Source organism: Passer montanus, unplaced genomic scaffold, assembly GCF_014805655.1.
Source record: "Passer montanus isolate IOZ18808 unplaced genomic scaffold, ASM1480565v1 scaffold10, whole genome shotgun sequence".
In the NCBI taxonomy this organism is placed as follows: domain Eukaryota; kingdom Metazoa; phylum Chordata; class Aves; order Passeriformes; family Passeridae; genus Passer; species Passer montanus.
Genome location: NW_024356505.1, coordinates 11015297 through 11029813, shown reverse-complemented (window position 1 = coordinate 11029813; position 14517 = coordinate 11015297). Strand labels below are relative to the sequence as shown.

The following is a 14517-nucleotide window of genomic DNA, read 5'->3' as shown; positions in this document are numbered from 1 at the left end:
GTACCCAGGGAGAGGGGGAGCGTGTTTCATACCTGAACTGGAACTGCTGTTTTTCTGCTTTGTGTTTTGCCGAGACTCTTTCATCCATGGGAATATCTGTTTGGACACGGTGGGTGAGTTAAGAGCTGGGCTCTTGGTGGGGTTGGCCGGGGCAGGGTTGCTGCTGGCATTTTGAGGTGGTGAGGTGGAGGTCGGAGGTGGAGGTTGTGACTGCTGGGCTGGAGGCGGCTGCGGTGGAGCCTGTGGATCAGCGAGGCTGGGGGGCTGGAGAGTCTGGCTGGGGAGGGTCCTCATGCAACTCTCACTGATGTCATTGGCCTTGTGGTGGGACACAGAGCTGCCAGGGGACTGGAGAGAGCACGCGGGGCGGTGGTACTCAGTTTCCACAAGTGATGAAGATGGAGGATATTGCTGCTGACTCGCATTATAAGTGAAACCATTTGCTCCTTGGTAGGGGTAGGCACCATAGATTGCAGAGCTGTCGTAGTAGGTCGCTTTTTGCATTTCGTTGTTTCCCAATATTTATTTCGCAAACTGACAGGGTCTTGACACCCTTGGAGAATAACATTGGCACCCCTCTGTCACGTGGCGCTCTTCCTCCAATGGCCTCTCCGGGCAGACCTGGGGTGTGGGGAGAGCAGAGCAGGGTGAAGAAATGGTACAAATCCATCTTACTTTCAATAGCTAAGTGACATGAAAGCCATAAAAGAAAAAGTGGTCAGCAATATTTAGCAGCATGACTTGGCCTCAGGCGTGGAGCATTTCGATATAAAAGCTGCCTGGATTTACTGGCAGCTACAAATATGTGCTTTGCTGCACCGGGATAGAGGCTTTCTAGGTTTGCTTTTTTTTAATTATTATTTCTTTATTCTTAAGGAGCAGAGCAAGCGGGTTGATGGTTTATCACCAAGAGGCTGTTTTAATACCGGTCTCTGAGATAAGGGTGATCGAGGAATCAGTGATGCAAAGGGGCTGAGCTATTACTTCAGTCCAACTCTAGGATCAAACCCTCTCCTTTAACCAGCGGTGTTTTATTTTTAGCCTTTCTCTCCTGGCTAGAGCTCTTCATACAACTTCAATGAAATATATGCGATGGTTCCTGTCTACGTGTGGCAGGGGGCAGGAGCAGGGTGGAAAGGTTTCCTAGGCAGGGATATTTAAACACCCCGACCCCGAGTGATGGATTTTGGCTTGTCTATGAAATGCTCGATAGGAAAATAAACGAAGCCGGCACCTTCTCCCCTCCGTGCCTGCACGCCGCCCCGAGCCGCCCAGGTCACGCACCCTGGCCGCAGCGGTTCGTGCCCGGGCGAGCCCCGCCCGCCGCCCGCCGCGGCTCCCTCTCGGTGCTTGGGCCGTCCCGCGGAGCCCCGGGCCTGCCTCCCACTCGCGAGTGGCTCCGGCCTCAGCTGCGCCCGGCGCCGCTCGGAGCCCCTCCAGAGGGACCAGCAGGGGCGGTCGTTGGTTTGTTTTTTGCAGCAGTTATTTTCAAGACACTAACTTTTCGTGGAATCAGCCAGATCCTACCTGTTAAAACATGATGGATTGGGGGAAAAAAACACACCAGAAACCTGAAAAACCAGCGTTCATCTCCATGACCACGGCTTGAACTTTCCTTCCAACTTAGCGATAATAGGTTCTGTCTTGGAAACTGCTATGTAATTTGATGTATGAGGGTCACTTGGCTGGGGAGAGGGTGGACACAAACTCAGAGAATGCTTCTCCTGCCCGGGCGAATCCCTTCCTCCCCCCCCCCTGTTTGTAAATCTGTGCAGAAAATACAGGGTTGTATTTTCAGTAACAATCTGCAGAATTAATCTCTCTGCTTTTATCTTTTGTCCCCCCCCCCGCCCAAATTAAAATCTACTCGTCACCTGCCTGAAAATAACCAATTAAAGAATCGCCCGTATTAATGAGAGAGGAGACCTGTGCATAACCTCCGATCTAGGAGGTGTTTCCACACGCACTCACATTGTTCTCAGAAACTGAAGTGTGTTTCTCACCGTCCTCCTAACCCCTTGCTGGCAAATAACCACGTCTTTTCAGATCACAAGGGCCTCTTTCCTTTTACCACTTTCCCTGTACTTAAGCAGCTGGATATTTTCCCCCAAAAACATCTAACGAGGACAAATGCTTAGGGGTGAAAAGCCTTACACAACACAAGCACCAAACGAGCTCATTCTACGCCTTTCAAGTTATACAAGTTCTTAGAAAACAGTATTCCCTTTGTTAGATCGTAACAAAATGAAGGTAACACACCTACAGCAGGGCGGTTACCCTGTTATTGCACTAATCAAGCTCTTTGGATGCTATTAAGCTAATAAGCCAGTGGAGATCTGAGGAGCATACACAATTTCCAGCTCCTCTCCTCTCCTTGCCTCTGCTATCGAGGCCTGGTGTGATTTTTCTCAATTCCTTTGAAAGAGAGACTATAGACACCACTACCAGAGGAGAAGGAGGAAACAATCAGCCAGCGGTGATTTCACAAAGGCACCCGCCTTTCATGACCGCGACATCAAATATTTCACCTTCCTTCGGCCGCTGCGAAGTTTTGTGGCGCTGGCAGGACGGGCAGCGCGGAGCGAGGGTGCGGGTGCGCTGCTCCCGTAGCTGCCGGCCTGCAGACAATAGGCAATTTTACTTGGAAGGCAAAATATTATTGGAGCTTCGGCCGTCTGCCAGCAAGTTTAAAAAAAAAAAAAAAATAAAAATCAGATCCCGAGTTCGGGTTCGCCAAGTTAATCACTTCCTACAAAGTTATAGAGAAGCGGGGGTAACCTGAGGAGCGCCCGGTCATTCCAGGAGAAAGTGGGAATAGAGGGATTAAGAGCGACAACGATCCCGGCAGCGTCCTAACGGGAAAGGGGAGAGGAGGTGGATTTACCACCCCAGCCGGTGCCTGGGATGGGAAGAGCTCTCCTCTCCCCTTCGAAGACAAAAAGGCAGGTTTTACAAACACAAATGGGCCCCCAAGCTTTCCAATGCCTCTTTTATCGGCTCCGTCTCGGTTTGTGCAATACACGGCTCTGCACTTTACCAACTTCTCTCCCTCCACCCAGACAGCCCAGAAACAGCAGATGAAAATTGCTTGGGAAGGCAAGTCCGCTTGGTTTTCCCCACTCCCTACTTCAGCTCTGTCCTACCCTCTCCTCCGCTGCGCTTCCCCCCCTTCCCAAGCACACCAGATCTTTACCCCGTACCTCCCAACCGAGCCCCCAACTCTGACTCGAGGACGAAAAACCAGGCAGCCCCCCTGAAAGATTTCCTGAAAGATAAAGACAAAGTTGAGGGAAGGTGGGGGGTGGGGGGAAGAGAGGAGAGAGAGCTGCCTGAACACGAAGTGTGAGGGTATCAGTCACTGCCTGGAAGGAAGCCCCAGCTTGTGAACTCTTCTTGAACCGACATTTAAGTCTACGGTCATAAATCACTGGGACATAAACTCCGCCATTCACGACTGATAGCAGCGTATTTGTGGCCTGCTTACCTTAACTTCTGACGACTGAGGCGGAAGCCAGCATGCTCTCTCTCTCTCTCTCTCTCTCTCTCTCCCTCTTTTTTTTTTTTTTTTTTTTGAGGCGACACAACCCAGAGAGCAGGGGCTGTCTGCCCCAGCTCGATCCCTGCGGCCGCGGGGTGGGCACGGGCTCAGCTCATGGGCAGCCGGCACCCCCCGGCCGAGAGGGGCGAGTCCTGCCCCGCACGGGATGGGGTCGATTGCTCCCACACCCGCCTACCCCGCTCCCCTGACGCTTCCAGCTGCGCACCCTACCCCGAGCCGGTCCTCGGCGTACCGTGCTCCCCCTGTGCGGGGCACGGAGGACGGGGATGTTTCCCAGGGCTGCTCTGGGAAGGGAAGGAGAAAGAGGGAAGGAGGGGGGGTGGGGGGGAGTTGGAGCGGGGAAAATAGGAAAATATTAAAAAAAAAAAAAAAAAGGAAGGAAGAAAGAAAGGCGGCCGCCTGGGGAAGCATGGGGCAGGGTGGGGGCTGGGGAGGGAGCGCAGGAGCACGGCAGTGAAGGAGTGCGGCCCCCCCGCACCCGGGCGTCACCGAAGTCCAGGAAAATTATGCTAATGAAGACAAACGGCGCTCACAAAGGGTCGCTCTCACCAGCCTCCAGGGTGCTGCTGTGGGGGTTTGAGTTTGTCCCTCTTACCGGTGGGCTTGGGGGGCAGCTGCAGAATAGCCCCTCTGCCGCTCCCCACGGCCGGGAGCCCCGCACAGCCCCGGCTGAGTCTCGGCGAGGGGAGCAAAGCCCGGAGAGCCGGGGCTGGGTCCTCAGAGCCAACCGAAGCCCACCAGGATCCCCGCTCTGGGCAATGCTTTCAGAGCCACGCTGGAAATCATTAGAGTTACTAATTATTAACTCATGCATGCGTGAGCGCACACACACACAGATGTACACACAGACACCCCCTGCCCCCCTCAAATATCCCCAGCGCCCGGGACGGGCACAGAGGCGCTCACGCACGCACATGTGCTGCACAGACGGGTCGGGGTGCCCGCAGCACCCCGTGGGGACGCGTGGGTGGGAGCCTCGCGTGGCCGCGGGCCCGTCCCTCAGCTCGTCTCACAGCTCGCCTTCGCCTCCTTTCCGCGGCACAGCTGAGGAAGGCGCTGGCCTCTTTCCTCAGCCCCACGGGCTTTGGGGGTGGCGGTGTCCCCCCAGTTTCCTGCACCAGAAACACGGCAGCGACCGCGCAAACGAGAACTCAAACAAAGTTGGGGATCCTGCCCGTCTGGCAGACGGTAACGGGGCTCTGGGCTCCGAGCATTAAGCGGAGCCCGCGAATAAAATCTAGGTGTAAACTTGACGTTACTTCGTTAATTAAGGCATTATAAATATAACTAGTCCGTTTAAAGCACGAGGGAACCCAGCGTCATCTTTAAACACAAACAAAGCGAGGGGGAAGCGAGAAATAAAAAGCACTATAAGGCTGGGGTGGCCTCTTACGCATACCAATGGTTTTTGTCATTTATGGCTATGCAAGATTTATGACTTCGTGCACCAAAGCTGTAAACAGAGCACTAAAACAGAAAACACTTGCTCCTTATGGCACAAGTGAGAAGGCACCACATGAAAGGGGAAGCGGCCAGCGTAGGAGGAGAGAAGAGGCAAAAATCCTTCGTATGCGTTTTGCTTCAAACAATCCTGTGAATGTTGCTTTGGAAGAAAAAAAAAAAAAAAAGTCTTTTTAGTCAATAATCAACCCCACACTTTCTTCTGAAACTGCTGATCTGCCATTCGCCCACTTGCCCGGCCAAATACTGAGAGGCAGCGCTGCGCCCCGGCGGAGCCCCCCGGACTGGCGAGGAGGATTTGGACAGGGAGAGAAAAGATGGGGACTGCCGAAACCTGCGGACACCGGGGACCCTGCCGGTTTGGGGGGCCCGCCGAAAACTGGGCCAGTTTTTCCTAAGAGCGCGTTTCAACTTGGGAGCCATCTCCAGCGGGATTTTCTGACCAAATGTCTGTATTTAAGAACGGGGAACGGGAAGCGGGGGGAGGTTTTTTTTTAGAAATGGAAGGGTATGTAAGGACTTTAATCGTGAGAACCGGAGTGGTTCATAGGAATATGGAAGCGTTTCTTCCATTCATCTTGCTGCCTGGAAAGTGTATTTTGCGAGATTTCTCCAATTAGTCCCATTTCCCCACGCCCCCCCCCCTCCCCAAAGAGGTAATTTTAAACATGAGAAGATGATTATTTTTTTTTTATGTCTCCTATGATGTCGGGATAAGTGTCCCAACGCACAGATCCCCGCTGCTTTTATCTGTCTTTCCCTCCCAGAGGCCGAATATTTTCTTTCTGCTCCATTCCACGGAGAGAGATAGGGCTCAGCTCGGGGGGGCACGGGCAGGGTTTGGGGCTGATTTCTGAGTCAGAAATGACCTGCCTTTTCTCCCCGAAGAGTCCCACTCTGTGGCACTCCCTCCCCTCCCTCCCGCCCCAACTCCCCCGAATTACTATTTTCCGAATAAAATAATGCCTGTAAAGCACCTTGTCCTTGGATGCCCCGAAATGGAAGCAGGCAGCACCATAATTCAGGGCTGCTTCTGGGGGATCTCTTAGAGATGAAATAGCAAAGCAGGGAGTTCAGGGAGAAGTGGGCCACTCCTGGAAGTGGTGCTTGTCCAAGTCGTTAGAGAGTTAGAAGGGGATATCAGCTGAATTAGAGAAGGACTGGACAATCGAAGCAAGCCGTGGTCAATCTAAATTGTTGTTTATATTTTCTAACGCTAGAGAGGCAACGCACTCTTTGCTATTTGCTCAACAGCCTGAAGTTATTTACACAACTCGCCGAAATCCCCCTTTCCTCCAGAACTCTTCTTGCTTTCTTTTACTCTAGAGCAGGACTGTATTATTTATGAGTGTTTTAACTGGGTCAATATGCATCCAAACTGGGTCATAAATCAGCGGAAAGACTGCCAAGTAATTTAACTGCAATTAAAGCTTGGATTTTATTTTTGAGGCACATTTTGGCCCATTTCAAAATACGGCAAAGCCAATGTTGGCTTTTAAACACACAGAAGGGAGAAAAAGAGCTCTCCTTCCCTTACTGAAGAGAGAGATATCGTGCTTCAGTGTGGCGAGAAGGGGAAATAAAATTTATTTGGGTCAGTTCTGCTTCGAGAGCCGCTTTAAAGAGCAGGGAAACGTGAGACCATCCCAAACATCACCCTGAAGGTCTCTGCAGAATGGCCGCGAATAGCTCCGAGTGGAAATAACCTTTTTTTTTTTTTTTTTTTTTGGTGCTCTCAGCGGAGTTTTTATCATCGTTCACTTTTCTCCCTCTCTCCCTCTCTTTCTGACCCCTTAGAAGACGAGCAATTACAAACAGCGCGTAACTGGACACAAAATGGCTCAACAAGAATAAGCGAGAGGCATGGAACGAACTGGAGGAAAGCGAGTCCCGGGGCTCCAACCTTTCCCAAAGCCGGGGCAGACCGGGGAAACAGGGATTCATTTAGCATTTTGCCCTCTTTGGATAGCCAAGTAATCTCTCATTTTTGTCATTTAAAGTGCATTTATATCTATGCATTCACATTGACAAGTATACACAAATACTTACATATTTATATATATGGATATATCTATATTTATGTATGCGACGGCATGGATATTAATTTAGAGCTAGTATATGTTCTCCCAGAAGATACTTTCCACTCCTCTCCTTTTAATTCTCTCTTTCCAGATCCCCAGTCAGAGAGGCAGAATAAACCCCCACATTTTCAAGGCTGATTTATTGTTAGAAGCCGTGGCTGGCTCTTGGTTCAGCTCCTTCTCACCGCGGAGAAATAAAGAGGAGCGCCTTGGCTCATTTGGGAAGGGGAAGCTTTGCCATGGAGCTGAGCACTCATGCAGCGCTCCTCGCACAATAAACAAAGTACCACTAAAGCATCATAAATAAAATGGCAGCACGATCGCACAGTCATCGATTTACGGAGCGGCAGCGGCCGAACAAACACCCATAAAACAACAACGCCGCCGCACACTCGAGCACGACCCCGACAGAGGAGCATCACACACCCCCCACATCGTTTTCTCCGACTTGCCCAAATACATAAATAAATAAACACACAAACACGCAAATAAAATAATAGAATAAAATTAAGGGGGGGAAATATTCAAACACGACAATAAAAAAGGCTTCCTATCTCCAGCCGGTCATAAATAATGGTAAAATGGCAATCGAGGGGCTGTAGCGGAGGCAGCTGGCCATCAACAGCAGTGTGGGATCTCTATGGAGAAAAATAAATAAAGAAGCAAACTCTGCCTGCTCTGCTCGCTGCAAGGGTAGAGTTGAATATTTACCACAGCAAATTGAAACAAAGGGGGAAGCAGCCTGGCTCCGGGTGCACACACACCCGCACGCACACACACGCACTCACTCCAGCCTCTGCTACTGACCTTTGCCTCGAACAGCAATAACTCACCACATAAATGAACAATCAACGGAAATACCTTAAAATAAAATCCATCCTTTCTAACGAAGCATTTCGTCCTCTCGGCTCGACAATAACCTTTCCATAAGGAACGAAAGCTGTCAGCGAAATGGCCAGCTCTTGTGGGGACGGTGATGGGGGCAGGAGGAAAAAAAAAATAATAGAAAGCAGTGCTTGCTCTGAACAGAAACTGGAAAAGCGTAATCGCAGACGGAGCCAGACCGGGTCTCCACTCCAAATGCCACAATAATGCGCTGTATTATGTGCTCACGTGGTCATACGTCAACTTAAATCCTTTTATTTGAAATAGGGAATCATTGAAGGAACAGGGTTTCTTAGCGCGAGCCTTCGCTTTTTAAAGCCTTAACCCAATATGTTAAAGAAGAGTTTTAAGGGAGGAGAAAAAAAAAATCTAAGAGATGCAGATGACTGTGGGGGGAGATTGGTCTGATTCTCTTTCCTCCCACACCAATATTTCTTTATACAAAACCCATTGGAAGGTAAGAGGAATTCTTATAACGCTGCACTTCGATACTTAGCCTAATTAGCCGGCGTTTGCTCCCGAGGCCCGCCGCTCTGCTGCACGTCGCATGTCCTCTGCAAGCCCCGAAGAAAGCCCAAATCTTAATGCTATTATTTCCAGCCCCCTTCAAAACGGGACGATTACCAGCCTTCCCCCCACCCCCAGCTCCCTCTACCCTGCCATTGTACAGGGCTTGCTCAACTCCCACACGCTACATCAGGACTCCTGTAGAAACTAAAAAGACCTATAATTACCTGACAAAGGCAAAAAAGAGTCTCTTCTAAGAGGCTAGTTGATTTTTGTCCTCGTAACACACTATGAAGAATACACCTTCCTTCACTGGCGTGCCTCTGAATTTTGCAAAATCTTTTGGGACCTTGCTGTTAAACCTGTGCTTACGCATTTCCTATACAGCTAGTTTGAGTGATGCACAAAATTATAGGTTTCTAGCGTTGGAAAAGAAAAAAAAAATTGGGGAGGGGGAGTTCTTTGCCTTAGGGAAAAAATTAAGGAAAAAAGAAAAAAACAAAGTTGTATGTGGCCCCTGAGCCAGGCAGCTTTGCCTGTGTGTGAACCCATCGCATCTTCCCTGTAAGATTGTTTAACTTGTGCTATTGACACAATAAGCTAAACAAACAAAAGAAACCCTCCACTCACACAACTTTTCTGGAAGGAGTCAAAGTAAATCACATAGTTCACGCTTTTGCCGCGCTCCTGGTTCAGTTCTGTGGCTCCAGCATTGTGCATCATCATGTATGCACCCTTGCCCAAATCTTTCCACCATCTCCCATGAGCTCAAAGAAGCTAACTACATATCCCCTCTTGCTGTTTCACCTACACTTCATTGAACAGAATGGAAGGAGGTTTCTTTTTAAAGATGACTTCTAGTGTTAGTGTAAGGTTTGTTAGTGACAAGCCTTATAACACTCTCGCCTGAATTGTAAAAGAGGGCCACTGGAATGTAAACCCATTCGTAACAGGGTACAGTAGTGGCATTGCAGCAAAGTCAGCGTGAGGTTACAGCAGGAGAAAACTTTGCAATTTCTCATATGGAAGTGACTAAGTTAGTATCCAGGGTATACATGTTATCCCTCACTAGGAACTGGAATAAAAACTACACATGTCCCAAAAAAGAGGGGGCATTAGGCACACTCGACATGCCCGAGTCTGGAACTATGAGCTTGCCTGGTAACTCCACAGCTCTCACACTTATCGTAAACCAAGGCCGATATTTGCTTGAGATGGATTCACCGCTCTTTTAAATTTGGTGCGTTTGCATCCCGTAGAGGAAGCACACAACTGAAATTCAACAATGAAACTGAAATTAATGGGGAATGGAGCAGATGTTGAAAAAAGCGAAGCAAGTCTTTCTTGGGGCTGTTGTAAAAAGTTATCGACTGCTTTGCGTCAAAAGTAGAAAGATGGCTTTAGAAGTTACAGTCTTGAGCAAATAGAAACTACAAAAGCAATAAATCACAATCATAAGTCATCTGAAATGCCTTAACGCTAGCTGTGGCTATTGGCTTCAAAACCTTGTTTCTGTGAACATCTTTATTGGTATTAATGGTCAAGTTAATCCTAAAACTACTGTTTAACAATTAACTTGGTGTATATAGTGGGGAAACTAATTAATTCTTAAGAAAAGTAACTTCTTGACGTGTGAATACCTTTCACAGAGTGTGCTGTGGGAAGGCAGAAGGGGGAGTCTGCCTAACTTTTTGCTGTCCTGAATTGCAGCTGAAAATTATTCTCTTCCGCCAAATTTGGAGAAAGTTTTCTTTGCTCTAGTAGCGTGATTACGAGGTTTCAGATGCAAATTCAAATGATGCTGCGAGTCGCAGGCGCTAGACTTCCCTCGCCACCCCATTTCTTGCTTTGTTCCTGTTCCTGGACACTCAACATTGTTTATCTTGATGATTTGGAGACCCGAAAGACTGTTTCTAGTAGAAAAAAATGTGGAGTTTATCAGTAGGTGTACTACTGACTTTTCGGTGCTTTATACACATGCCTTGGAGCTGAGTTTGAATTCCAGACCCAGTAACAACAAACAGATCTGAGTTCATAACGTGCCTTCATTAAGGGAGACCCTTTGTGCCCGTTCTGGCATTAATAGCCAATCTTAGCATTAATGCTATTTGAAAATACCTTCACTATAATTAGAGTTAGAATTTTTACTGTGCTTCAAGTTTACTTTTATGCCAGTCGGTAAGAGGTGTGCCTATCACTCCCATGTGGAGATGAAATGGGAATCACCCGTACGATATAAGTACTTATTTCCTCGCTACCTCGAAAGATTTGCAATCTGCTGGGGTGGAGAGCTGTTTACCTACATCCGTGCGCCTGATAAAGCTGGTCTTTGATCATTCCCAAGTAGATAAAAAGAGCAGCGTTATCGACTGTGCCCTTGTGAGAGAAGTTCTGCTCAGAGTCAGCTGAATCTGCCGCTGTTGGGTCCGTTTAGGAATCCCAAATATCTCTGCCCGCCATGCTGTGGGTACATGCCACCGGAGGAAGGTTCCTTCGTACCGTGTTTTCGCTTTCAATTTCCGAACGCAAGCGTGAATGGACATTTGCAGCGCCTTTTTGTAGTTAAGATTTAAGCAGCTCATTAAGCCAACACAAAGAGCCCTTGTAGTCCTGTAATTTATGGCCGCTTTTAAAAGGTAGTAAAATACACTAATTGTACATCAACATCCAAAAAGGAGCAGGTAAATCTAGCAGGAATTTGAGCTAATTCTATGTAATCCTCCCCTCTCGACGGCCGGCATTAAAAAAATTTGTCACTATGGAAAGCATTTCTTTTCTCCTGCCAGAGGACCAAGCACACCAAGGACTTCAGCAACTCCGAACCACCAGACACCGACCTCCACTCAGTGCAAAGCAGGCCAGGACGGACAAATACCCGAAATTTATTCGCGAACCATTCTGTTGTATGCACGCAGACAAAAATCAGGTTTTCTAACATCCCCACATGCACTTCTCGTTCCCAGGACTGGCTGCGGAACCCCTCGAGGAGGAGGCGAGCAGACAAGCCGCGATAAGCAGCCATTCAATACCGAACTGGCTCCAACCCTCTCTCCCTCGCCTGGTGCCTTTGATTTCGGAAGGAGCTAAGAACGGACAAAGAAATTCTCTAACTCTTTCGCTCTTCAGATGACTTTGCATCCTTCCTGTCCCCAATGCCTTTATAAGGATGGCGATCACTCAGGTCCCGTACACTTCTTTGTCTGCCCAGACACGCGCATTCACCACCCACGGAAGATGAATAGAGCCAATCCAGAAAAAAAAAAAAAAATTCCAGCTAGGTTAAATATTTATCGCAACAACAACAAAACCTCCTTCCAGCAGTCTTGTTCTTCATGCAGGTACCAGGCAAATCGCACTGTTACAGCTGCCACGGCCGCTGCCCGGCTCTTACCTCCTCCAGCTGCGCGGGTCGGGCTGAGGCGCTCCCAGCTCCTTCCACCGCCCCGGCCGAGCGCCTTCGTTTCGGGGCTCCCTGTAAACAAGCAACAAACAGTGCCTTACCGGGGAGTGCAGGGGGAGGTATTTTGCTCCTTCATTGGCAGTACATGGTTTGCCGGGTGCGCTGGGAGAGCCCGGAGAGGGGCGGGCGGGGATGGAGCGGGCTCGGGCTCCCGCGAGGAGCGTGGATTCCCACCCGGGTGAAGAGCACGGGGAGCTGAGAAATAAAAGCGTGCGGTTGTTTTGGTTGGGTTTTTTTCGTTATTTTTTTTTTTCCCTGTAGACAGCTATGCCTTCTGTCTCCAAGTGTTTGGAAATATTGTCATTCCTAACTCTTGTTACATGAATGTCTGCTTTATTTTCCTCTGGGAAACCTTTGTTTAGGATCATTTAATCAAGAACAGACATTAAACACAAGTCGTGGTGTTCATCTCTGCTGAATAAAACTCGGAAAGGATTCCAGTTTAAATGCGGGGCGTATTGTGGTTGGGCTTTTATTCAAACGGTTAGCCGGGGCCCAATCCTGCCACCACAAGCTCACTAAGAGACTAACAATTGACCTCAGCGAAGCGGGATCGGGCCCAAATGCTTAAAAAAAAATCCACCAACACAACACACACACACACAAAAAAAACAGCAACGAAAAAGTCGACATCCATGAAAGCTATTGACAGAGAGGAAAAAAATGGGTTGCTTCTTTTGCCCTAAAATAAGCAGTATTGCTGGTCCAAAAAGATAATAGTCAGGTTATTTGCATGCCACTTACTGAATCACTTTTACATATGAATTAATATTTTACATCTGTATTCAGTCTTGCTAATAAAACCCATCTAACGCATCTTACAATCGTCAGTAAATGTAAATGCTAATAATTAAATAACACCGTTCTTGCTGAAGGGTGTTATCTGAGCCCTGGAAATATTAAGTCTGTCTTGGGACAACTTTTCGAGCAGATACTTTGCTTTGGTAATTTAGTAGTTCCATAATTACGCTAATAATTTTAAATTTGGTGTTGAACTCCAGTCTACATAAAATTATGCAATAATAGCCTACTAAACTGTTTATTGCTGTCTCATAAATTTGCGAACGCTGACTGTTAAAATCTACTGGCAAACACAAAAGAAAATGGAAAGTTCGAACTGCAATCACAGAGCCCGGGCGCTGCTTCCTGGGGTTACCCTTAGCTCTACCTTTCCTTCCACTCGGCTTCAGCACAGGGGGAAACCCCCGGCATTTTAGGCTCAAAGTCGTACCTTAGCCGTTTTGATCCCTAATCAATAATCATGTTACACAAACAGCAATAATCATCGATCAAGCGTGTCCTGACTGGGTTGTCCCACTCGTGTTAAATATGGAGCGTGTATCTGAAAATGGTGCCAGCAACTTTCTGTTATTTATTTTGGAGCTGTTAGGTCACGCTACCATATTTTACACTGCCACGGTCCTTTAAAGTATGCTGTTTCTTGAAAGAGTTGCTAAGTAGCAATAAAGCACTTTACAAAAACTATGACTTTTTTTTTTTAATTTGTTGTTATCCCAAGCTCTAATATTCATTGCGGCACTCAAAGTTCGTACATAAATCGTTCAGACTAATGAGTCATAGAGAAATTCGCCCATGACTTTTCCTTTGCAATGCTCACTGCCTTTCCATTGCTTTTTTGGCCATGTATTAAGAGACGGTGATTTATTAACGCCAGGAAAATTGAACAAAGCAGGTCCTCCTGCACTGTGGCACCCAGCCTTCCACAGTGTGAATTAGAACATTATCAAGTGTGTTTGCCTCCGTAACACTTAATCACCAAAAGCCATAATGTGACCACAAGGCAGCTAAAACAAAGATTTAACATTTCTAAATATTAAACTTGTTAAGCAAATGCTCAGCAGACAAAGCAAGCACAAACAATTAAAGTCATCAAGCTAGAAATACACACTACCTACTTACCAACACAGACCCTATTGCTTGCTTAAGAAGTTTAGAATCTTTCAAGATAAATCAGGTGGGGTTTTTTTTAAAGGGAAAAAAAAAAGGAAAAAAAAAAAAGGAAAGAAAGAAAGAAAAACAAACTCCAGTAACAAGGAGTTGAGTTTCACTTCTGAGAGAATCACTCCTAGTGAGGACTGACGGCCACAGATCCATTCCTGACTATCTGCATTAATTATTTAATGAGTCACGTGACCCTAAAGATTAAAATTTCAATATCTCCCCCAGAACAGACGCAACACCTTTATCTGCGATACGAGCAGGGATGCTCGTACTTGGGTCCCCTAATCTCTCCTGCCTTTGACAGCTCCTCAGTTTCCGGGGAGAGCTCTGGGGCATTATTAACAAGGGTTTGTCCCGTTCTGCACAGCGAGCCGGGGCTGCTTTACACCCTCCGCTCCCCCCCACTCCAAAGGAATCAGTTGAACCCAAATCGTCATTGTCTGCAGCGGGGAGGGGGCTCTGCGCTGCTGCCAGGGGAGCATCAGGGCGCATTGCCCGGGTGAGTGCCGCCTGCCCCGGGCGGAGCCAGCAGGGCTGCCGGGGCCGCGGGGAGGCGGCCGCGGAGCTCCCCGGGCCCGCCGGGACCCGCGTGGGCCGGGCTT

The 14517-nt window shown here is 48.1% G+C and overlaps 1 protein-coding gene and 1 long non-coding RNA gene across 3 annotated transcripts in view; one reads left to right on the top strand and one right to left on the bottom strand.

Moving 5' to 3' along the window:
- The window catches only part of HOXA3 (homeobox A3), a 33116-nt gene that overhangs the window by 3479 nt on the left and 15120 nt on the right, over nucleotides 1–14517 (bottom strand). The window contains exons 3-5 of the mRNA XM_039704208.1: nucleotides 11885–11965; nucleotides 1285–1527; nucleotides 33–621 (exon numbers count right to left, since the gene is read on the bottom strand). Of these exons, the coding sequence (XP_039560142.1) occupies nucleotides 33–504 (472 nt within the window). The 5' untranslated portion in view covers nucleotides 505–621; nucleotides 1285–1527; nucleotides 11885–11965. The remainder of the gene's footprint in view (nucleotides 1–32; nucleotides 622–1284; nucleotides 1528–11884; nucleotides 11966–14517) is intronic.
- On the top strand, nucleotides 3488–7428 carry LOC120499994. Of its 2 annotated transcripts, XR_005627018.1 has the most exons (3): nucleotides 3488–5468; nucleotides 6818–6993; nucleotides 7193–7428. It is a non-coding gene; the product is annotated as an uncharacterized LOC120499994 (long non-coding RNA). The 2 variants fall into 2 exon arrangements; XR_005627015.1 differs by having other exon boundaries at nucleotides 3488–6993.